This window comes from Kickxella alabastrina, assembly GCF_025024165.1.
Source record: "Kickxella alabastrina strain RSA 675 chromosome Unknown BX661scaffold_22, whole genome shotgun sequence".
Classification (NCBI taxonomy): domain Eukaryota; kingdom Fungi; phylum Kickxellomycota; class Kickxellomycetes; order Kickxellales; family Kickxellaceae; genus Kickxella; species Kickxella alabastrina.
Genome location: NW_026251493.1, coordinates 178,130 through 198,433, shown reverse-complemented (window position 1 = coordinate 198,433; position 20,304 = coordinate 178,130). Strand labels below are relative to the sequence as shown.

General features: G+C 54.1%; 7 protein-coding genes across 7 annotated transcripts; 1 reads left to right on the top strand and 6 right to left on the bottom strand.

The window, feature by feature from the left end:
• Nucleotides 1–1,784: 1,784 nt before the first annotated feature.
• Nucleotides 1,785–3,850, bottom strand: BX661DRAFT_186678 (uncharacterized protein). Its single transcript, XM_051537074.1, is given in 8 exon segments — nucleotides 1,785–2,450; nucleotides 2,501–2,678; nucleotides 2,747–2,932; nucleotides 2,944–3,113; nucleotides 3,146–3,242; nucleotides 3,330–3,581; nucleotides 3,605–3,712; nucleotides 3,773–3,850. The coding sequence occupies 8 exon segments, from the start codon at nucleotides 3,842–3,844 to the stop codon at nucleotides 2,083–2,085; spliced, it is 1,431 nt and encodes a 476-aa protein (XP_051389680.1). The 5' UTR covers nucleotides 3,845–3,850; the 3' UTR covers nucleotides 1,785–2,082.
• Nucleotides 3,851–4,139: 289 nt separating this feature from the next.
• Nucleotides 4,140–5,393, bottom strand: BX661DRAFT_194458 (phosphatidyl serine synthase-domain-containing protein; the record flags this gene model as incomplete). The annotated part of the gene is made up of 2 exons (XM_051537882.1): nucleotides 4,140–4,218; nucleotides 4,276–5,393. The coding sequence occupies 2 exons, from the start codon at nucleotides 5,391–5,393 to the stop codon at nucleotides 4,140–4,142; spliced, it is 1,197 nt and encodes a 398-aa protein (XP_051389679.1).
• Nucleotides 5,394–5,573: 180 nt separating this feature from the next.
• BX661DRAFT_186673 (CPSF A subunit region-domain-containing protein) lies at nucleotides 5,574–8,815 on the bottom strand. The gene has a single exon (XM_051537073.1). The coding sequence runs from the start codon at nucleotides 8,672–8,674 to the stop codon at nucleotides 5,849–5,851; it is 2,826 nt and encodes a 941-aa protein (XP_051389678.1). The 5' UTR covers nucleotides 8,675–8,815; the 3' UTR covers nucleotides 5,574–5,848.
• A 2,520-nt stretch (nucleotides 8,816–11,335) lies between these two features.
• Nucleotides 11,336–13,153, top strand: BX661DRAFT_172794 (regulator of chromosome condensation 1/beta-lactamase-inhibitor protein II; the record flags this gene model as incomplete). The annotated part of the gene is made up of 1 exon (XM_051533802.1): nucleotides 11,336–13,153. One exon carries the CDS (start codon nucleotides 11,336–11,338, stop codon nucleotides 13,151–13,153), a length of 1,818 nt encoding a protein of 605 aa, XP_051389677.1.
• A 76-nt stretch (nucleotides 13,154–13,229) lies between these two features.
• BX661DRAFT_186671 (WD40-repeat-containing domain protein) lies at nucleotides 13,230–14,832 on the bottom strand. Its single transcript, XM_051537072.1, has one exon. The coding sequence runs from the start codon at nucleotides 14,779–14,781 to the stop codon at nucleotides 13,288–13,290; it is 1,494 nt and encodes a 497-aa protein (XP_051389676.1). The 5' UTR covers nucleotides 14,782–14,832; the 3' UTR covers nucleotides 13,230–13,287.
• A 558-nt stretch (nucleotides 14,833–15,390) lies between these two features.
• BX661DRAFT_226204 (uncharacterized protein) lies at nucleotides 15,391–15,871 on the bottom strand (the record flags this gene model as incomplete). The annotated part of the gene is made up of 1 exon (XM_051538963.1): nucleotides 15,391–15,871. Exon 1 carries the CDS (start codon nucleotides 15,697–15,699, stop codon nucleotides 15,391–15,393), a length of 309 nt encoding a protein of 102 aa, XP_051389675.1. The 5' UTR covers nucleotides 15,700–15,871.
• A 1,779-nt stretch (nucleotides 15,872–17,650) lies between these two features.
• On the bottom strand, nucleotides 17,651–20,093 carry BX661DRAFT_172792 (uncharacterized protein; the record flags this gene model as incomplete). The annotated part of the gene is made up of 4 exons (XM_051533801.1): nucleotides 17,651–18,263; nucleotides 18,292–18,855; nucleotides 19,175–19,932; nucleotides 20,061–20,093. The coding sequence occupies 4 exons, from the start codon at nucleotides 20,091–20,093 to the stop codon at nucleotides 17,651–17,653; spliced, it is 1,968 nt and encodes a 655-aa protein (XP_051389674.1).
• Nucleotides 20,094–20,304: the final 211 nt, after the last annotated feature.

Genomic DNA, 20,304 nt, shown 5'->3' with positions numbered 1-20,304 from the left:
TAGATATCACCAACTTTATTGTTACAGGGCGGGTGGATGCACGACCGCATCTATCCATCCCATCCAGGGCGGCGGGTGGAAATAAGTTTTTTTTTTTCAAAACAAGACTAAACAAAGAGGTTTCACAAACAGTTCCTGAGCGCCAGTAGAATATGCAACTGCAAAAGCATCGTTTTACAAAAGAAATCCTGGCATATGCAACACAGAATGTATGCGAGATAAAAAAAGGGAAAAGTGAGGAGGGGGTGTTGGACGATGGGTTGGTGGCAGTAAATGGCTGCTACAAGGTAAAATATCTAGATTGACGTTAAAAGGATCGACTTGCCGCTGCTTTCAATTCATGCACGCTGGATAGTTTGTATTGGATTTAGGGAGTAGTTAGAACTTTCATAAGGTGGCAAATGGTACAGCAAATATCCGTTCAGACCAATGCTGGGAGCATTTGTCAGTGACAACAAACACCACGTCTAATGCTCATTTGATAAACAGATTAGCACGGCCAAAAATAACAAAATAAGGTGTGCTAACAATGTGGCGGATAATGATTTGTGAGCCAGTTTGGAGCTGTCAACATGGATTTACCCCAAAGGGGACTTCTGGAAATGGGCTGAAGTATCTGTATACCTCTCCGTACGAACCAACACAAACAATTGTTTACGTTCTTTATTTATTTATTTGTTTCTTTCTGCCCACGAATCCATTCCAATCAATCTCACACTCTGCTATTAGCGACATCAAGGGTCTTCATTTTCTTTTCTTTTTAAAAGCCAGTGTTGCAAATCCAAAAATAGCCACCAGGGTTGCAGAAAGTCCCCAGCGTGTCTTCAAAAACAATAAGCTATTCTGCCAGCTACAGTTAGCGGATTGTGCTTACATGGATGACAAACAACAGTAAAGGCCTAAAAGAGGCGCAAGCGAGTGACGAGGACGATGACTCAAAAAAGTTAGTAGAAAAACTAGTAGAAAAAAAGGCGGGGAGGAACAAATTGGGCGGCGAAGTCTTATTTTATTAAAGTACTCGCGGTTATCAGGAATGTGGAATGCACATAGACTTGCAAGCAGTAATCATATAATTAAAAAGTAAACAGGAACAGAGCATGTTCCAAAAATGGACAACAGTGACAACAGCAATAACAACAATAAAATAAAGCATTGTTTTTGATTATCCACACACAATTCAATTTATGCAATCCATTACAGCCAACAACTGGCTAGCTGAAAACTGGTCGTTTTTTTATTTCGTCGAATTTTTTATTACACTGTGTTATGATTAGCCAGATGTCCAAGATTAGAACACCTATTGTTTTATTGTTCTCCAAATGCAGTATAATGTATTCACACTTGTTTAGTTGTTTGACATTTGACATTTGGCATTTGACATTTGACATTTGACTCATCGCCCACTCTCTATTGATTTCAGATTATTTCTATTTTTGGGTTTAAAGCTGAAGCAGCAGGTGCGATAATATTTACAATTGTTTTTAATTTGCGAGACCCGTTAATTTCTTATTCGTATATTATTACTACAATTAAACTCATGTAACGGCGAGGGTTATCCTTTAAATTAATTACATATTTTCGTGCGCTGTCCCCCTTTTCCACTTGTCCACAAATTTTATTGTTAATGTTTGTGAGCCAATCAGCAAATACACAAACTGGCGCACTCCCCCATTTTTATTTGAGTTGACGGCTGTAAGCAGACATTGGGAATATTATTACATATGAGAAATCAGGTTTTTTTTTCAAAAAAAATAATAATTTAGATTCACCCGGATAAATTTGGCATTGTTCTTTTTTATTTTTTATTTTTTATTTTTTTAAGCCTCAAACATCAAGCAGTTGTGCAAAAATGGCAAAGTACACAAACCAGGAAACCAGGAAATTAGAAACAGAAGGGCTGAAATTGGAAACCAAAATTTGTCAAATAAAATGAATAAATAAAAGAACGGTTATGTCTGTCATACGCCGGCCTGACCAGAATGCAGCTCGCCTTCAACAATTGTAGTTTTCAAAATCAGCGTCAAGAATATCATTGGCCATTCTTATTCCAGTTCTCCATTGGAAAATAAGTGGCACCAATACTTACAGTGCGCTTGTCCAAAAGGCACCCGCAAAGGTAGCCACGGGGCTTCCAGTGATGGCGCACAGACCCTGGCCAAGCTCAACTCCATCCTCAGCACTACCGGCAATGTCGACATGCACAAAGGGAATAGCGTCCTGCTCGCCAGCCTTCAAGCTATGCTTGTCCAAGCCCGATGCCTTGATGATAAACGCAGCAGGGTACTGGTGGCCGCGATCAGTCAGTGTGCTTGGACTGGCGTTGCTCTGGTACACATCTTCTCTGTCAGTCTTTGATTCGACAAACTGGTAGTCCTCCCGACGCATGATGCTATTCTCGAACGGATCACCGTACGCCAGTCCAGACACGGCCAAGCGCCGGTCGTATTTGTCTTTGCGCGCAGGGCCGTTGGCACAGTTGCGCCGTACCATCCGTAGGCACGAATAACGTGTCCAGTCAGCGTCGCTGCCGTGTAAATGGCCGCAGGGGTCTTGTCGCCCGCCGCACGCGCGGCCATGATGCGCTCACGGCACTCGGCAACGGGGTCAGTCATCACTAGACGACCCTCAGCGTCGGTGTCGTTTATCAGAACGCGCACACCAGCACGGGACACAATGATCTCGTCGGGAAGCATGCGTTGGGGCCGATCGAGTTGCACTCAAAGGCAAGAATGCAGCTAAGGTTCACAGATGGCTCCTGAATAATGCCTGTCGCGAGCACGAAGCCTGCTACTCCACAGGCGCCAAGCTTGTCGCGCGACATGCCGCGCATCGAGCCGCCGATCTTCAGCGAGATACCTCCCGTGTCGTAGGTAACGCCCTTGCCGACCAAATACAGGTGCTCCTTGACCTTTGCTGGCTCCGGGGACCGGTACTCAGCTTGACCACGCACGGCCAGGTGCGCTTCTCAGAGAACGAGGCGCGTGCCGAGTTGTACAGCAGGGGGTACTCCCGCTTGATGACCTCCAGGTCCTTGATCTCCGTGTACTTAACGCCAGGCACGTTCTTCAAGGCCTCCTCGATAGTCTGTGCGCAGTTATACGGAGTCATGCGCTCTGGGTCGCCATATCCAACATCAACAGAAGACGCCTGCCTGTCTCAATGGCCTTGGCGCGCACAACAGCTGCCTGCACCTCAGAGTCGTCAATGGGCTGGCCAAAGATCAGGTCAATCGACTGTAGCTTCTCCAAAACACCAGCGGGCACAGGGTCTGGCGATGCTCGCGAACAACCAGGGTCACGTAGGAGGCGTCAGTGCGGCTAGCACCACACCTCGACCCACCGCGAGTAGTCGGCGTCCAAAACCTGGTTTGTAGAGGGAGGCGGCTGGACGAGGAGCAGGGCTGGGCGGGTGGATCCAGCTTGCACGGCCCTAGCAATTCCCGCCTTGACTGCGTCGGAGAATTTGCGCACGTCGTCGGCGTCGTCGTTCAGCGAGCCTGTGGGAGACAAAACCAGGCGGCCGCCGCTGATCGATGCCGATGGGACCAGGGTGACGGACTGGCCAAAGTCCTTGTCGACCGACTGGGCAAGCGAATCGAGGATACAGAGTCGGTGGTAAGTGCAGTGAGCGCTGTCAAGGCGGCGAGGTCAGTGTATATAGCGACCAGAGCGTCGCTGCTGGCGGCTGGCAGGGCGCTGGGCTCAAGAATGTTCTGATTTCAGGGAGAGTAGAGGCAGCCATTTCAAATAGGAGGAAATAATGACGAAACAACAGTAAAGTCGAGGAGAAAGAAAAGAAGAGGATGGAGGCGGGTGCAGGATAAGGGCACGAGCGGACTGTACATTTTCTTTCTCGCATAATTGTGCATGATATTATCCCGGCACTGATAATTTTTTTCTTTCTTTATTTTTCCCACGCTGGAGTATTGAACAAAACAGAACATATCAAGGCAGGCAGGCAGGCAGGCAGGCATTGGTTTGGCCAACCCGCATTAGCAACGGCGCCGCTTGATTGAGCATTTGATTTGCAATTCGATCTCGATCTGGGATCATCAGAAGTTTATCGATTGACAAGCCCAGGAGGTAAATAATTTTTTTTTATTGGCGGAAAATATATGTTCTGATCAAGATCAGTTGAGGCTAATCTATCTTTGTCCTGTCCATGGCATGCAAGCTCTGGTGCTGCTGCTGCTGCTGCTGCTGCTGGCCATCCGAAGATCTATCAGAATCAAGTGAATCGGGGGAATCAGGCCACAGGCGCGGCTTGATGGCGAACTGCCACAGCGAAAAGGCAACGATCAGGCCAACCACAGATGACCAGAAGATAATCACAAGGCGTGGGAAGGGCTCGGTAAACTCGCCACGGCCAAACTTGACAATGATCAGCAGCTCAGTCAGCAGCGTCACAATGACCATCCATCCATGCGCGCCCATGCGCTTGCACCGCGGGTTAGAGTAGTACTCGTAGTACTCGCGCACGCTGGGCAGCGCAAACAGGAACAGCAGCGCCAGGCGAGCGGTGACCAACGGGTGCTCTGGCGGCACCCACAGCAGCGATTTGAGATAGAAAACGTTGAGCTCGGCCAGCATGATCAGCACGGCAAAAAGGATGAAGCCGGCAAAGTTCTTGAAGCGACGCGTCGGCGCCCACTCGTAGGCGGTCCAGCTGTGCGGCGTAAATTGTGCGCCAGCGCGGCTCAGCTTGCCGGTGAGCGAGGGGATGTCGCGGATGCCGTGCCACGTGTACGTCTTCATCTTGAAGTACTCGCACCACTTCATGCCGATGTAGATGCCCAGCCAGTTGCACGTGAAGACGTCGAGAATCCAGTGGTCCCACCAGCATTCGTTAAAGTTGGGCAGCTGGTGCGCCAGCGAGTACTCGAGCAGCTCAAAGACAATGGACATGATCCAACACATTGTGTGGTTGCGGATGATCAGCGCCTTGCCAAACCACCCGAGCGAATGCGCCAGCACAAAGATGTCAATGCCGTTCCACAAGTTGGCGGCCGTCAGCGCGCAGTCGTCGCCGTACGACCGCTCGGGCAGCAGCGTGCCCAGCTCCGGGTCGAAGAACGTCATGATCTGGCGGCCGGTCTGCTTGCTCTGGAACAGCAAAAACACCAGGAACATCTCGTACAGCACGTTGAGCGCCAACACGCCGCGCCAGAACGCCGGGTGCGGCCGCACAAACGGGCCGTCGCGGAACAAAATGACAGACACGACGACAAACACCGAGCACAGCGCAACCAGGCCCCACTTTGTGTTCAGCATGTCGTTCGACGGGTCGACGTACAGCGCGACGTACAGGAAGCCAGCCAGCAGCGCGACCAGGACCGACAGCGTGCGCGGGTGGTAGACAAACTCGAGCGTCGGGTCCGTGGACTCGTGGAACATCGGCGACTCCTGTCGCGCGCGGAGGCCGTGCGACACGGCGGCCTGCACGCGGCGCTGCTGCAGCGACTGGCCCGCCGCCGCGCAGGCTGCGTCGGGAGCGGAGCTGCGATTCATTAAATGTGGATTGTGAGAAAAATAGATAATAAAAAGTAAATGCTCGTGAATTCAGGAAAGCAAAAGGAAGGCCCAATTGAAGAGGAGAAAATGCATTTAGAGAAAAATATATATTATTTTGGGGGGAGAATGTGTGACCAGACCGGGCGGATGCTGTGCGCCAATCCACGTTTTACTGTACTATTTTGGGTGGCACAAGTCTGCCTAAGCAGTGGCGATCAGGCCCTCCCGTAGCCGGCGCCAGATCTGATTTCCCTTGATAATGGCCAGGCTCCGGTTGATGATCGAGCGATGATCGGTTTTCTCTCGACAGTGGTTGCGTTTCGCGCCCGTTCCGCCGCTCAAAAAAAGGCAAATGCGCGCTCCGTCTCGACAATGTCGCGCAGCACACGGTCAGGCGTGGTGCCGTTGCGCTGGGCGGCGTCGCGCTGGCGCTCAAGCGGGCCATGCGCGAACAGCGGCGCAAGCAGGTCGGCGTCGAGCACAGTGCGGCGCGGCGCGTGGTGCTGGCGCCGATGCAGCGGCACCGCACGGAACTCACGTGGGTTGAGCGCAGCCAGCGGCGCCACAGCGTGCACCATCTGCGTCGTGATGCGGTGCAGCCGCTTGAACGTCTTCTCGGACACCATCGACACGGCGTGCACAGCGCCTGCCGCCGTGGCCACCAGGCACACGTGCTGCGGCTGGCTCGGCTCAGCGCCGAGCCGCGGCATGCCGACGAGCCGGCGCACGGCCGCCACGCGCGAGCGCAGGTTGAACTCGCCGCGGCGCAGCAGCCGCTGGCCGCCGGCCGACTGCGCATCGTGCGGCGCGTAGCTGAAGAAGTGCAGCGCGCCCAGCGTGTCTGCGGCCAGCAGCTGCATGTGGTGGCCCAGCACGGCGTACTCGGCGTGCTCGATCGGCAGGTGGCTGGACGCGTCGCGCGCGAGCACCTGGATGCGCGTCGGGCCTTCGTCCTGGAAGCCCGCGAGGCACAGCCCGGCGGTCAGGTCGCCAACCAGCAGCAGGCTGTTGAGCCCGGCCAGCGACCGCACCCACGTCGCGCAGTCGAGGAAGGCCACGCTGACCAGCTGCTCGTTGCGCTGCAGCGACCGCACAAACACCTTCGAGCCGACCGACACGGCCAGGTTGCCGCGCAGCTCGCCCAGCGCCGTCACTGTGCCGCGCAGCTCCTCCTGGCACAGCAGCTTGAGCCGCCGGTTCGTCTGCGGCCGGCCCGGCAGCGGCACGACGTCGATGACGTCGAAGATCAGCACGCGGCCGCGCGACGCCACGTCCTCGCCCAACACAAAGCCTGTGCCGACGCACACCACTGCGCGCCGGCCGCCGACGCTCTGCGCCGACTCCAGCTCCAGCGACTCCAGCGCTGCCACGTGCTCGTTGCGCTCCAGCGCGTATGAGTCGACGGTCTCCCACGTGACGGGGCTCAGCAGGTCGACGTGCGCGTGCGGCTGCAGCGGCGGCGCCGACGTCGTGCGCACGTCGCGGCGCTTGTGCTCGGGGATCACCTGCGTGTCATCGACGGAGTCGACGCCGTCCTCCAGCGCCTGGCGCGCCGCCACCTCGCAGTTCGGCTCCTTGAGCGCGAACGGCTCGGGCACAGCCGCCGCCACGGCGTAGCTGCCCGACGGCCGGTGGAATACCACGCCGCCGAGCGCGCTAAGCCCCACGTGGCGCGTGCCGACTGGCAGGCAGCGCACGGGCCACGGCGCGTCGAATTCGACGCCGCCGCGCAGGGCCGCCGACGCGGGCGCAGGCAGCGCGCCGATGACAAGCGTGCCGGCCTGCGTCAGCGCGATGAGCCCGTGCGGGCAGGCGGCGCTGTGGAAGCGCGCAGTGCCGACGATCGGCTGCCAGGGCGTCAGCAGCCCGGCGGCATCGGCGTCCTTCGTAATTCTGGTCAGCACGGCCGGCAGCCGTGCCGGCACGCGCACCGGGTGCACGCGCGCGTAGCGCTTGGCGCCGACAAGCACGATGGCCGGCTGCAGCGCCGCGACGAAGACCGCCGCGTAGCCGCCAAGGTTGCCCAGCACCGTGATCTTGCGCGTGGGCGCCACGGCGCGGTCGCCGATCTGCGCGTCGATCAGATCAAGGTCGGGCATCTGCTCCTCGCCACCCATGGCGGTGTCGTTGCCGTCGCCATCGCCATCGCCATCGCCATCCTTGGCGGCATCGCTCTCAGCTGCCGCTGCATCGTGCGCACCGCCGTCGGCCGCGGGCTGCTCCTGACCGCCCTCGGCGGCCTCATCGTCCTCATCGGACTCGCCCCAGTCGACAGCCGTGGCTGCCACCGCCGCATCGCGATGCTGCTGCTGCTTGGCGCGCGCCTGCGCCTTTGCCTCGCGCGCCATCCGCTCGCGATCGCGACGCGTCCACGCGTCGAACACGCGTGTCTGGCGCGCCTGCACACGCTGCACGCGCCGCTCGTAGTCGGGCTCGTAGGCCAGCACATCGTGCGCCACGCGCGTGAACCGCAGCGCCAGCCCCGTGTCGTCCCCACACGCTGCGGCAGCGGCTGCCGTTCCAGCCGCTGCCGCCGGCGCTGCTTGCTCGACCACGGCCTTGGCGTACTCGGGCGAGCAGTGGCTGAAGGCGCGGTAGACGGCCAGCTCGCCGGCCGTTGTCAGCACAACAAGGAGCGCCGTGGAAATGTCGTCACCGCCTAGCTGCACCAGCCGGAACTGGTCGATCCGCGACTCAGCCCTGCTCTCCTGCTCGGCCATCGGCGCGCTGGCCGCCAAGGTGTCCACCAAGGTGTCCGCCAGGCTGTCGAAGCGCGCCGTCGTCCATGCGCGGTCAAAGTGTGGTAGCCGGAAGACGCTGAGGTCTCCGTTTGCCAGCGCCACGAGCGCGTACATTGGGCTCTCACCACGCACGCCCTCGCCGTCAGCATTGTCAGCGGTGTCGCCGGGTGACTCTGCAGGCGCCTTGCTGGAAGGCACAGAGCCATCGGCGCCGGCGTCCTCGCCCTCGTCCTCGTCATACAGCGCGTCAAAGTCATCATCGTCATTGTCATCATCCTCGCCGTTGTCATCGCGGCTGCCAGGGTTATTTTCGGTGCGTTTGCGCTGCTTCCTCGCGGTAAAGCGACCGGCCCCAGGCTTGCGGCGTTGCGAGTGGCCCGTTTCGGCGTAGAGATCGTCCAAGTCGCCGATCATGCCGGGCATGCTGCCGCTACTGCCGCTGCCAGCCGCGCCGGCCAGCGCCGCGCCCAGCTGCTCACGGATGGCCTCGCGGTTGCGGTCGACGTGCTCGCGGTTGGTCTCAAGCACGCGGCACGCGTCGTCGAACAGCGACGCATACACGACGTTGCCGCAGCCGGCGCGCAAGGCCTCGGGAACAATGATCTCGCGCAGCTCCCCCGAATCAATAAGGGCCTCGAACATTGTAAACGAGCCGTCGGCCATGCGCACAAGCACGTAGGGGTCGGAGATCTCGGCAGCCACGGCAGATTCACCCGAGTCGAACAGCAGCGACTGAGTTTCTCGGCCGAGTGCGTTGACTAGGCGCAGGCCGCACGCGTGCACCTGCACCACGCGCGTGCTGCCCAGAATCTCGCCGGCCTCAATGGTGGGGCCATCGGTGTAGAAGCCCGTGCGGTCCAGCTGCTGCAGCTCGTCGCCTCCGGACAGCACGGTTGTCGCATGGTCGCGGGACAGAACCACAAAGCTGTCGCTCATGTCGGCCAGCGACCCGGCGTCGGCCGCCTGCATGACACCGCCGATGCGATACTCCTTGAGACACCGCACCGTCCACACGCCGCGCACCGGCGCGCCCGGCAGGTCGAATGACGCGACAACTTCGGGCTGCACGTGCCGCCGCTGCACGCGCAGGCAGCCGCGCCACTCGTTGCCGCCGCACGTTACCAGCTCAAGGTCCTCGGCGCCCAGCGACCCGACCTCCATGTCGACAACCGGGCCTGTGGCCAGAATCTCGTCGTGCACCGTGAGTCGAAGCGAGTCGATGTCCATCGGCGCGTCAATGTCCATCCCCGCGCCGCTGTCGCTGTCGCTGGCGCTGCCGGGCTCGGGGCACAGCGACCGCCCTGCTTGGTCGACGCCCAAAAGCAGCGACCGCCCCGACGCGCCGCCGACAAAGAGCAGCAGCCCATCAAGCGCGTTGTCCCTGCTGCTGCCGTCGCTGCCGTCGCCACTGTTTTCATCGCCGCCGTCGTCAGAAGCAATGCGCACCTCGACGGCGCACGAGGGCAGCACGCCGATGTCGTCCCATGCGTGCGCGATCGGCGGCAGCGCGTCGGCGCGCGGGTCGGCGCCGCTGATCTGGGTTGCCACAATGCGCTTGACCAGGCGGCCGTCGCCGTCCAGCCGCAGCAGGAACACAAAGCCGTGCTGCGTCCACAGCGCAGCCGTGCTGCGGCCGACTAGCACGCAGGCCGAGCGGTGCGGGTCCAGCACCAGGCCCAAAGCCTCGTTGGTCGTATCGATGCTGGCGCGCAGTTCAATGCCCATGCCGTGCATGGCCAGGCTGTTGAGCACCGAGATGCACGAGACGGCACCGTTGACCACGTGTGCCACCGAGTTGGTCGCCAGCACGAGGACGCCGCCGATCGGCTCGGGCACGGGCACCAGCGCCTGGCAGTCGTAGGGCAGGCGACCGGCAGCGTTGAGCCGGGACACGCAGCGGCGCGACAGGTCGAGCGACACAACGGTGACGACGCTAGAGTCGCGAGCGCTCTCGATGACGCCGGGCCACATCGGCACTTGCTCGTGCAGCAGCACCAGCGTCGGCTCCAGGTAGCCGTTGAGGAACGCAAAGTCGCGCACGTTGCGCACGTCGACGCCGTCGGCACGCAGGTCGACGACAAAGCTCTGGCCGGAGGGCGCCGATGCCGACGCGGGAGCGTCACCGGGCGCGGCCAGCGGCAGGATCGCCAGCTGGTCGTCGTAGATACGCATGGCCACGCAGCGGCCGTCCGGATCCATGCGCAGGTCACAGGTCTGCGCGTCGTTGAAGGCGCGCTGCTTCAGCTGGTCGTGCTCGTAGTAGTGAATCGACTCGGTGGTGATGCTCTGCGAGGCGCGGTCGAACGCCACCAGCGACATTTTGGCGTCTGCGAACGATAGCAGCAGCCGGTCGACGCGCTGCCGGCCGCCACCTGAGCCACCGCCTGAGCCGCCGCGCACAGCCTGCATGTCCATGATGCGGCCATGAAGGGTCCACCGGCTCACCAGGTGCAGCTGTGGCCGCTTCGTGCTGTTGCTGGTGTACTTGTTGCCGAGCCGCCGCTGCTGCTGCGCGTCGTCCTGGATCATCGGAAGGCCAAAGTCCTCGCCGCCCGACGCGCGGTACGTGTAGTCGTCGGCCGCCTCGCCGCCGCCGCCGCCGCCGTCGGGCCGCGCCACCAGCTGCACCTCGTAGAGCTCCAGCACGTTGCCGCGCGCCAGCGCGAGATTACTAACACCAACACGCGTGAAGCTCAGACTGACCGCGCGGTCCACTGTGCTCGGAGCCAGCAGCTCGCGGCAGTACGTGTATGTCGGATCGCGCATCGCCGTAATGACTGTGGGTGGGTGCGTGAGAATTGGTGGGTATGTGTGTGGAAAATTAAAGGTGAAAAAAGATAAATTACAATCGGCAGAACAAAGAAGGCTTAATTTGGCCCCAAGGTTTGCATTCAGCCGATTTTATTATATTTGCAATTGTAATTGCAAATGCAACTGCATTTCGTGGTTCCAATTCCCAATTATTCTTCTTCTTCAAAAACACCCCCGCCATTGCGGGCCAGCCTGCATTATCTCTGATCCACATTCCTCTCCCTTCCTTTTTTATTCCTTTCATTTCGCCACAGCTACAGTTAGTTATTAAGTATGTTTCGCATAGCCGCAGCTCGTTCAGCGAAGGCGGTCTTCCGCCAAGCACCGAGAGGCCCGGCGCAGCCCGCATTGCGCTCGCTTCGCACACAGCCCGACACCACGCACCCGTCAACGCCCCCGCTCAGCGGGCTCGACGCCGAAGTCGAGGGTGTCGCGCCCGAGGTCTCGAGCTACGCCATTGGCGCGACCGTGGTCTTGATCGGCGGAGTCGCGTACTACGCATACAGCGAGTTTGGCGCAGGGATCGCCAAGCACCTGCCGTGGTTGGGCAGCGGGGCAGCCAGCACGGGCGCGCAGTCCACAGCCGAGGCCAAGGCCGAGGCCAAGAGCCAGGCGCAGCGCGTGCGGCGGCTGCGTGCCAGAATGGCGCCTGTGTCGACAATGTCGGCGCTGGAGCAGGTCAACTGGGCCTGGACGCACCCGGGCCTGTATGTGACCGGGTCCAACAAGTATGGGCTGGTTGATCCCCTGCACCCAGGCTCTGGTGTCGGCCTCAAGGCAGCCGTCCCGGGCCTTGGGGGCAAGCTTTTGCGCAGCGCGGCCTTTGCCACCACGCACGCTGCGGCCGTCGACGCTGACGGCTGCCTTTACCAGTGGGGCACTGGCTTTGCCGGCGCCGCTGTTCCGCACACGCCGCTGTGCACGCTGCGCGACTCCAGCATCCGTTTGCTGGTTGCCAGCAACGACTACGTTGCGGTCCTGGACAGCAAGAGCCGAGTCCGCCTGGTTCCCGCAACTGCCAGCGCCAGCGCAGAGCCCGCCACGCTTGCCTTTGAGCCGCGGCTGGGCTGGCGCGAGAACGTCGTGTCGCTGTCTGCCGGCGAAGACCACATTGCGGCAACCACGAGCAGCGGTCACGTCTACACCTGCGCTCTCGGCCCTCGCGGCAACGACCGCAGCCAGCTGGGCCTCGGAGCAGCCGCTGCGGCCACCGTGCAGCCATTTGTGCTTAAGCGCGTTCCGGCCGACCGCAAGTTCAGTGCCGCCGTGTGCGGCGGCCGCCATACGCTGCTGCTTACGGTCGATGGCGACGTGCTCGGTTGTGGCGCCAACGACTTTGGCCAACTGGCCATGGGCAACTACACCGAAGGGAACTCCACCGTGCGTGAACTCACTCCGCTGCGCAGGCTGTGGAAGGACGAGCATTTCCGCCCGGCGCTGGAGCGCGCAGAGATGCTGGCCGCCAGCAGCGCAACGTCATACATCCAAGTCAGGCGCGGCGACAGCCTGCGCCTGCTCTCGTGCGGCCGCGGCATTGACGGCCAGCTGGGTACCGGGTCTTTGGTCCACATGCAGGGCAAGCCAGCTGTTATTTCCGCGCTCTCTGACAAGCACGAGTTTGATCCGCAGTCGCAATCGCGCAAGCCACTGGGCCTGCGCTCGATCTCTGCGGCCGGTGACCACGTTGTGGCTGTCCGCGACAACCATACCAACGTTGTGTTGGACCAGTCTGGCGCCGAGGTGAACAAGGCTCCGCTCTTCGGGTACGATGTGCTTATTTGGGGCAGTAATAAGGAGGGTCAGTGCATTCCTGATCGCCGCCACCGCTTCGCCGAACCCTCTCACCCGTCGCCGCTCTACCGCACATCAAATCTGGCATCGGCATCGACGTCAACATTCACAGGTGCTGATGACGTGTCGGCACCCAGGCTGCAGGCGGCTCCGAGACAATGGGTGCCGGAAGCAGCCTTTAAAAACCTCAATTCCGAGAGCAGCAGCAACAAAACAACTCGCTCGAGTGCAAAGCACCTGGTGGAGCAGGCATTTGTGGCAGGCTCCGAGATCACGGCCGCATATCTGAAGCTATGCTGAACATACCGAAATTTGACAAAACAAAAAACGAATTAAATTAAAACATACATTTGTCATTTATCGTTTATCATTAGCTCCCTGATATAAATTGATGATTTAAAGTTGAAAATGTATTGATAAAGACAAGGACCCAGCTAGTGGCGCCGGCGGCCAAGGCTTGGCCTAAAGTCGACTGGGTGCGACTCTTCGGTAGCATCGTCGTTCTCCTTCCATATCTTGATTGTCTTGTCTGCCTCGCCCGTGATCAGACGGAAGCCAGTGCGATCAAAAGTAGAGCAAAGAATGCCAGCCTCGCTGTCCAGCGATCCCGGCTGGACCATGGTCTGAGATTCCTGGAAGCAATGTCCGCTGCGCCAGTCCCAGAAGCGCATGGAGCCATCGTCACCGCCAGAAAACAGCACGCCGTCACTGTTGGCGGACATTGCGTTAACAATAGAGTTGTGCCCTTCAAAGTTCTGCACAAAATCTCCCTTCGGAAACCGCCACTGCTTGATATTGTCCGAGCTGGCGCTGGCAAACCCAAACTCAGTCGGGTGCAGCGCAAGCGCGCGCACAGACTTTTTGTGGTGCGTCAGCGTGGCCATCGATTTTCCAGCCGCCAGGTCCCACAGGCGTACTGTCGAGTCCATCGAGCCCGAAATCACCTGCGGGTCGGCCTCCTGGCATTCGATCGACGAGATCGTCGATGTGTGTCCCGACAGTACGTGCACCTGCTGCTTAGTGCGCATGTCCCAGACACGCGCCACGGCGTCGCGCCCGCCGGTAATCAGAACGTCGAGCACTGGGTGCAGCGCCAACGCGTACACTCCAGATAAGTGCCCGTGGTACTGCCGCACGACCTTGTTCGTCTCGAGATCCCAACACTTGACCTGCTTATCCTCGCCGCACGAAAACAAGTACGGATGCCGTGGCGAAACCGCCAGTCCGCGCACAGGCGAGATGTGCCCGGTCAGTGTAAGCTTCAATGTGCCTGAGGCCAAGTCCCAGATCTTGATGGTTCTGTCGACAGATCCAGAGGCAAACCACTTGTTGCCTGGCTCTACCGCCAGTGACCGCACCCACCCGACATGTCCGCTGATCACCCGCATCAGCTTCCACGGCGCATGCCATTCCGGCTTAATTGGGTCGTAATTCCGCTTACGCACAATCTGCTGTCCGGGCGGCGGAGGTAGGCTCGCTGCCATGCTTGCACCCTTCTCGGCAGCTGCCAGCACAAGCTCACGGGTCGGCTTCTTAACCTTTTTGGCCTTGGACTTTGACTGCTTTCCTGCAAGCCCATCAAGCACTCGCTGTACTTCGTCCTCGACATCCGTAAATGCATTCGCAGATACTCCAGCAACGCTGCTGTTGGTGCTGCCGCTCGCAATCAACAGTTGCGTTGTTAGCGCAGGTCCAAACGACGCTGATAAATCCGAGTTGTTATTTATGTCATTTAATTTTGCCCCAAATTTCTCTACGCCTCGTGGTAATTCTCGAGAAACCAGGTACTCATCTCGGTATTTTGTCGCAATACCAGTCCGCTGGCCCTTTAAGTTATCTGCGTTTGCATCGAGAGCCACAATTCCTGCCGACTCTCCAGGAAACAGACAATTTGTGCTTTTGACTGCCGAGTCGACGAGATTGTCCATTTTAATTAGGATAAAATTAGAAAGTAAGTATATGTGAAAGCGAGCTTTTGTAAATTGGCATTAATATGCGTAACGCCGCTCAAAGACTTTGTATAAAATAAAATACTTGTACAATATGGAAAATATTACCCACATATGGGTTTATAAAATGATTTTTTATTATTTGAATATTTTAAATTGATGACTCCAATCCCAACAAACATGTCAATTTACTCGCATCTTTTATGCCTGGTTTTCTTTATAAAATTTGTTTTTCCCAGCAGGCTTTCAACAAAAAATTTAGTCGGACAAACTTAGCTCACATTTTGCACATGTTCACTTCCTATACAACATGATCTTTGGCAAGCGTTTGAACATTGCTTATAATGTCTCTAGTGATAGACAGTGTAATAAAATTTATTCGTGCTAAATATATATTTCATAAAATCCACCATAAGGGAGCTTAAAGAGCTCCGCTTATCTATTCAAAATTATCGACAGTGAAAATAGAAATCGCGATCGTAAACAATTACAATTTCACAAGTGCAATTGTCACGTGACATTATAATAATTGATGTCACACACAAGATTGCAGTGGGCATGTTGACTCAATAAACAAACATTTCCCGCTCAGAACAGCAAATGCAAAACTGTGGCCAACAGCAGCATTTTATCTTTGATGTCAGTCCCCAAAAACGCCAGTTCTTGTTCCAATGTGAATGAGACTGCAGGGTGCCACCTTCTGCATTTGTCCACAGTATCAACCTCACTCATGCACCTTTTATACTTTTTATCCATTGACTGGCTATTGTGATAAAACTCAACACTGCCATAGTCTGAGTCAATACCTGTGCCAATAACATCCCCAGCCTCCCACCTCTCGCCATACTGGTTGCTGTACTTGCCCAGGGCCAGTGATGTCGCAGTCATTGTCATCATACCATGTCACCTGCATATCCACATGCTGCCATAGGAGACACTTTGGAGGTCATCTCCAATGCCCTCACCACTCTTTGGGGGAAACCTACACTGATCTGAGGATCACCTAACCTGCATTAGCCAGCTGGTGAGCAGATACATGTTATGTTAAAAATATATATTTGAACAAAATGAACTAAAAGAAAGCTAAGGGATGAACAGCCTCCACTGTTCATATTCATTGGTATTTTGTGTGCGTATGAATTTCTGTATATCCAAGTAGGGAATTAACTAGCGATTGATTCATTAATCAATCACCGGAGACAAGCCACAATTTCTTGTATCACAATGTACATGAAAGGTGTGCTTGCCACCAGCATTCTCCCAAATATAAGTCATGATCACAACAGACTCAAACTTCCATCTTGAGTTCTATACTGGTTCACTGTTGAGAAACATGCTGAACAATAGGTAGTACAGCATGTACAATGACCCATCTGTGGCAGCAGCATTATCAACAATTGAAGCAGCAGATGATGACTTGATCCTGAAATGTAATATCAACAAATCTAAAACAGGCATAGGTTTTGACATCTCAGCGAACTTGCAGTCAATGGCAGTACTGCGTGGCTCAGAGCAGTTTGCAACCAGCTCAAAATCACCAATTATATCGATGCCCATGTCATTACCAGATTAGGTAAACATTCCAGTGCACATCTGCCATCCAGATGGAAACTAGTTGTGATACAATAAATTGCGGCTTGTCTCCAGCGATTGATTAATGAATCAATCGCTAGTTAATTCCCTACTTGGATATACAGAAATTCATACGCACACAAAATACCAATGAATATGAACAGTGGAGGCTGTTCATCCCTTAGCTTTCCTTTAGTTCATTTTTATTCAATATATATATATATTTATAACGTAACACACAGCCATAAAAAGAGCAAAACAACAACATTTATTAGTTCTCGCTCTTCTCTTTTCCGGGCTTTTAAAAATATAAATTTAGTATACCTATGAAATACACTCGTTAGCAGCACCAAATGTCCTCCAATAAATTGGCTATTTTGAGTGTCTGGATGTCCAACTCTGCTTCCTCACTGTCTGCACTCCCTTTTGAAATTATTGGTCCGAATGTACCAGGGATGTCGCCATTGCTGCCTTTGTCTGTGTGTAACCTAAATCTAACTTATACTGCAATTCGTCCAAAAAATGTGAAAGTACCCCATATGTGCCGGGTACTGTGCCAACAGCAATTGCAAGGGAGTACTAGCTATCTTAAATGCCAGCGGAAGACATTATTGGGCATGTGTTAAAAGAGAAAGATGAATGGTGAATTGGTAAAAATAGATTGCAAAATTAGAATATAAAATATATAATTTGCAATTATTTGACAAATTAGAATGTTGTGCAGACTGAAGGTATGGAAGTGGATGTTGAGGTCGAGAATTGCGAAACAGGTTTCCACCTGCGTGCCGATTGATAGGACGCTAATTGGATAATGCAGACGTAAATTAGGGAGGCATTGCATTGATGCCCAAACATGCTCCCCATTTTGCAATGCACACGCATGAGCGTACACGCATGAAAACCACAACATTGACTTGCCAAGATACCGGTCTGCTCGCAAAAAATCCAGTTCTCACCAACGGAGCGCACAATTGACAATGTGCACAACAAAGGCGACAAGGCACATATATATGATGAGGCCGGCCCTAGTAGTACTTTAGAAATATCAGTAATAAAACATTTTATAAAATCACCCCTAACTTTTAACACTAGACAACTAGTGCTCCTCACACCCCCTCTTATTATAACAGGTGATTGGTGGGTTGATAAAGAAAAGGGGAAGACAAGAGTTAAATGCTTTATTAAACATAACAAAATATGAATAAGATGTAAATATTTTATCATTTGCAGTTAGCTTTTCAGGATCACAAAAGTATTATTAATATCAAACAAAAAACTAAATTATAGGCTTTTTGCTGAGTGATGGCTCAGCATTGTCCTTGTCCTCGTCCCCAGCTGGCCGCTTAAGTTGTCCAATATCATCTTTAAGGAGCTCAATCGCCTTGGGGTGCATAAACTCAGGAGCAGCATCCCAGTTGGCCCATCGAACAAATTTATTGCTCGACCAGAGCTGGTGGGTCATAATCTTGTTTTCTGATTCAAACAGGAACTGGCGCATCACACGAATGAGCTTTATGAGCCTAGGGCTAATATTTTTAACACCAAACTCCTCCAGCAAGACAGCATCCTCTTGGATCAAACCCCACCTTATAATGGCAAGGGATGAAGAGTCCAGGAACTTGAACCCCTGAACGTCATCCCTCTCAGTATAAGCTGGGCGCGCTGCATCCATAATGACATAGAAAATACTCTCCAAGTCATCAAGGATTCCCTGGATGGGGTTTCTGCTGAGAATGGCAATTCCCATGAAAAGTAGCGTCCCTATAAATGGGTCTTTGGCCACCTCCACCCGTCCCACTGTTGTTGCATTGAACTCCCACTGCTCGGCAATCTCAATGTGTTTGAGCTGAGTTGGGTCAGTGTCCCTGGCAGCATCCCCAGCCAATAATCTTGGCACAGCCCCAGTCAATGACATACACCTTGTCGTTTTTGATGCACACATTTCTTGCCGAGATGTCCCTGTGCAGGAGACCAATTTCATTTGGCTGGGCAAGGCACAGGGTCAGCTGCTTGACAAAGCCAGGAACCAGCTCATCTTTTTGATCGTTGGCCTTGTCTTTAAGATACTTGGCCATTGACTGGCCACAGTACTCCATGAGCACAAACTCCAGTTGGTATCCATTAAGGTTGCTGATGAGCAGACCCTTCAAAAAGACCTCTGGAATACATTCAACTGGTCTCTTGTTGAGGATGGCGTATGCAGCGCCCTCAGGCAAACGATTGACTGGGGTCCAGGAAAGCTTCAGCACAGCAGCATGGTCTTTGTAAGTCCTCTTGAGTAAATGAACATGGCGCCCAACCATGTATGAATAACGTGCTATTGTCTCCTCAAATCGAAATGAAGAAGCAACATCCTCACCATCCTTGACATCCTTGGAAACCGAGAATAAGACCTCAATCTTCGAATCGCCCTTGCTCTCCACATCGACTTTCTTTGAAAAAATGAAAAAGTCAGATTCCTCTGAGACGTTACAGAAATGCCTGAAAAATTTCGACTCAAGAGTTAGCAGAAACTATAACTGCATGAGGCACTCCTGATGTGATACAAGAAATTGCGGCTTGTCTCTGGCGATTGATTCATTAATCAATCGCTAGTTAATTCCCTACTTGGACATGCGGGAATTCATATGGACACATAAATACTAATGAATATGAACAGTGGAGGCTGTTCATCCCTTAGCTTTCTTTTAGTTCATTTTGTTCGAATATATATTTCTAACGTAACACCTGAATTCGTTCAGCTCCGTCAGGTGTCCAATAATCAGTATCAAAGCATATATCACCAAACTCAACGACGTACAGTTTGTCACGATAATATGCATGGAGCGTCAGGAGGTGTCCATGGAGGTAGAAGACAGGTGCAAATGTGCGCGTTGGCTGCCTATAATTAAGCAAATGGCCATAATCTGCAAGCTGGCCATGAATATCCTCTGGGGTTCTGCTGGGGTTTGGATCCGCCTTGGCCTCGAGTATAGCATGGACGGAATGAATGTCCCGTGTTGTGTAGTTGTGGTAAAATGCAATAGCTGGCTTATGTGGAGTGGCTTGTATAACATCACTCTGATGGTCCTTCAGGCTAACCCTGCAGCTTGGGATTGGAGTTCTGCCTGCTGGAATATCTTCATTTGCAACACGAACCACATTGACCATCTTGTTGAAGAGAAGGGTAAAATATTTGACCAAACGAGCTTCCCTAGTCAGCCCCATCAACTTTGGATGAGATATGAAGACGTCAGTAATGGGCAAATTACTGAGTCTGGCATTCAAGCGGCGTGTATTGGCTATGATGCCTCTGCTATTAGCCACTGGCGACCCCCTGGCTATTCTGAGGAAGAGATCAGGCCAATCCTTGATAAACCGATTATACTGCTCTTTCACACCTAGTGATTTGACAAACTTAGCAAACGGATAGTTGTGCAATATGTTATCGCCGAGGCATTTCAGCAGCCGTTGACGGCGCTTATCACGTACGTCGTCGGTCTCCCATTCCCCTGGCGGCAGGTCCGCCTTGGTTTGACTTTCAGTGGACGTTTGGAAAGTGCCGTCCGTTTTGCTCTTCTAATATAATATAATAAAATAGCCAATTTGTCATTTGTAATCAGCGTTATAATATTCTTAATAAATTTCAAATGAACAACTGCAAAGTGAATTAAGGTTAAAATAAAACATTGGCTGCTTCTACTTACCCCTGTTTCGGCCGGTGGAGTTAACTCAGACATTGTTGGGAGAGTAGAGAGAGAAATTGAAAAGTAAATAAAATAAAAGGAGAGAAAGAAAAAGAAAAAGAGAACAAACTGTGGAAAATGAAAAAGCAACTGTCAAAAGTAGAAGCAAAGATAGAAAATCGGAAATATGGAAATTTTTTAGCGATAGAGTGCTGTTGGAATATAGGAGCATTCTATGAACGTGTAGATAAACTATAATGATATA

Bases quoted from the DNA above. Each gene is read 5' to 3' on its own strand.
- BX661DRAFT_186678 (XM_051537074.1), bottom strand. From the start codon at position 3,844: ATGTACAGTCCGCTCGTGCCCTTATCCTGCACCCGCCTCCATCCTCTT. The intron at 3,243-3,329 runs GTGTGGTGCTAG...GGTGTTTTGGAG, and splicing joins ACTACTCGCGGTGGGTCGAG to AAGCTACAGTCGATTGACCT. The intron at 2,679-2,746 runs GTGAACCTTAGC...CTTCCCGACGAG, and splicing joins GCATTATTCAGGAGCCATCT to ATCATTGTGTCCCGTGCTGG.
- BX661DRAFT_186673 (XM_051537073.1), bottom strand. From the start codon at position 8,674: ATGCCCGGCATGATCGGCGACTTGGACGATCTCTACGCCGAAACGGGC.
- BX661DRAFT_186671 (XM_051537072.1), bottom strand. From the start codon at position 14,781: ATGGACAATCTCGTCGACTCGGCAGTCAAAAGCACAAATTGTCTGTTT.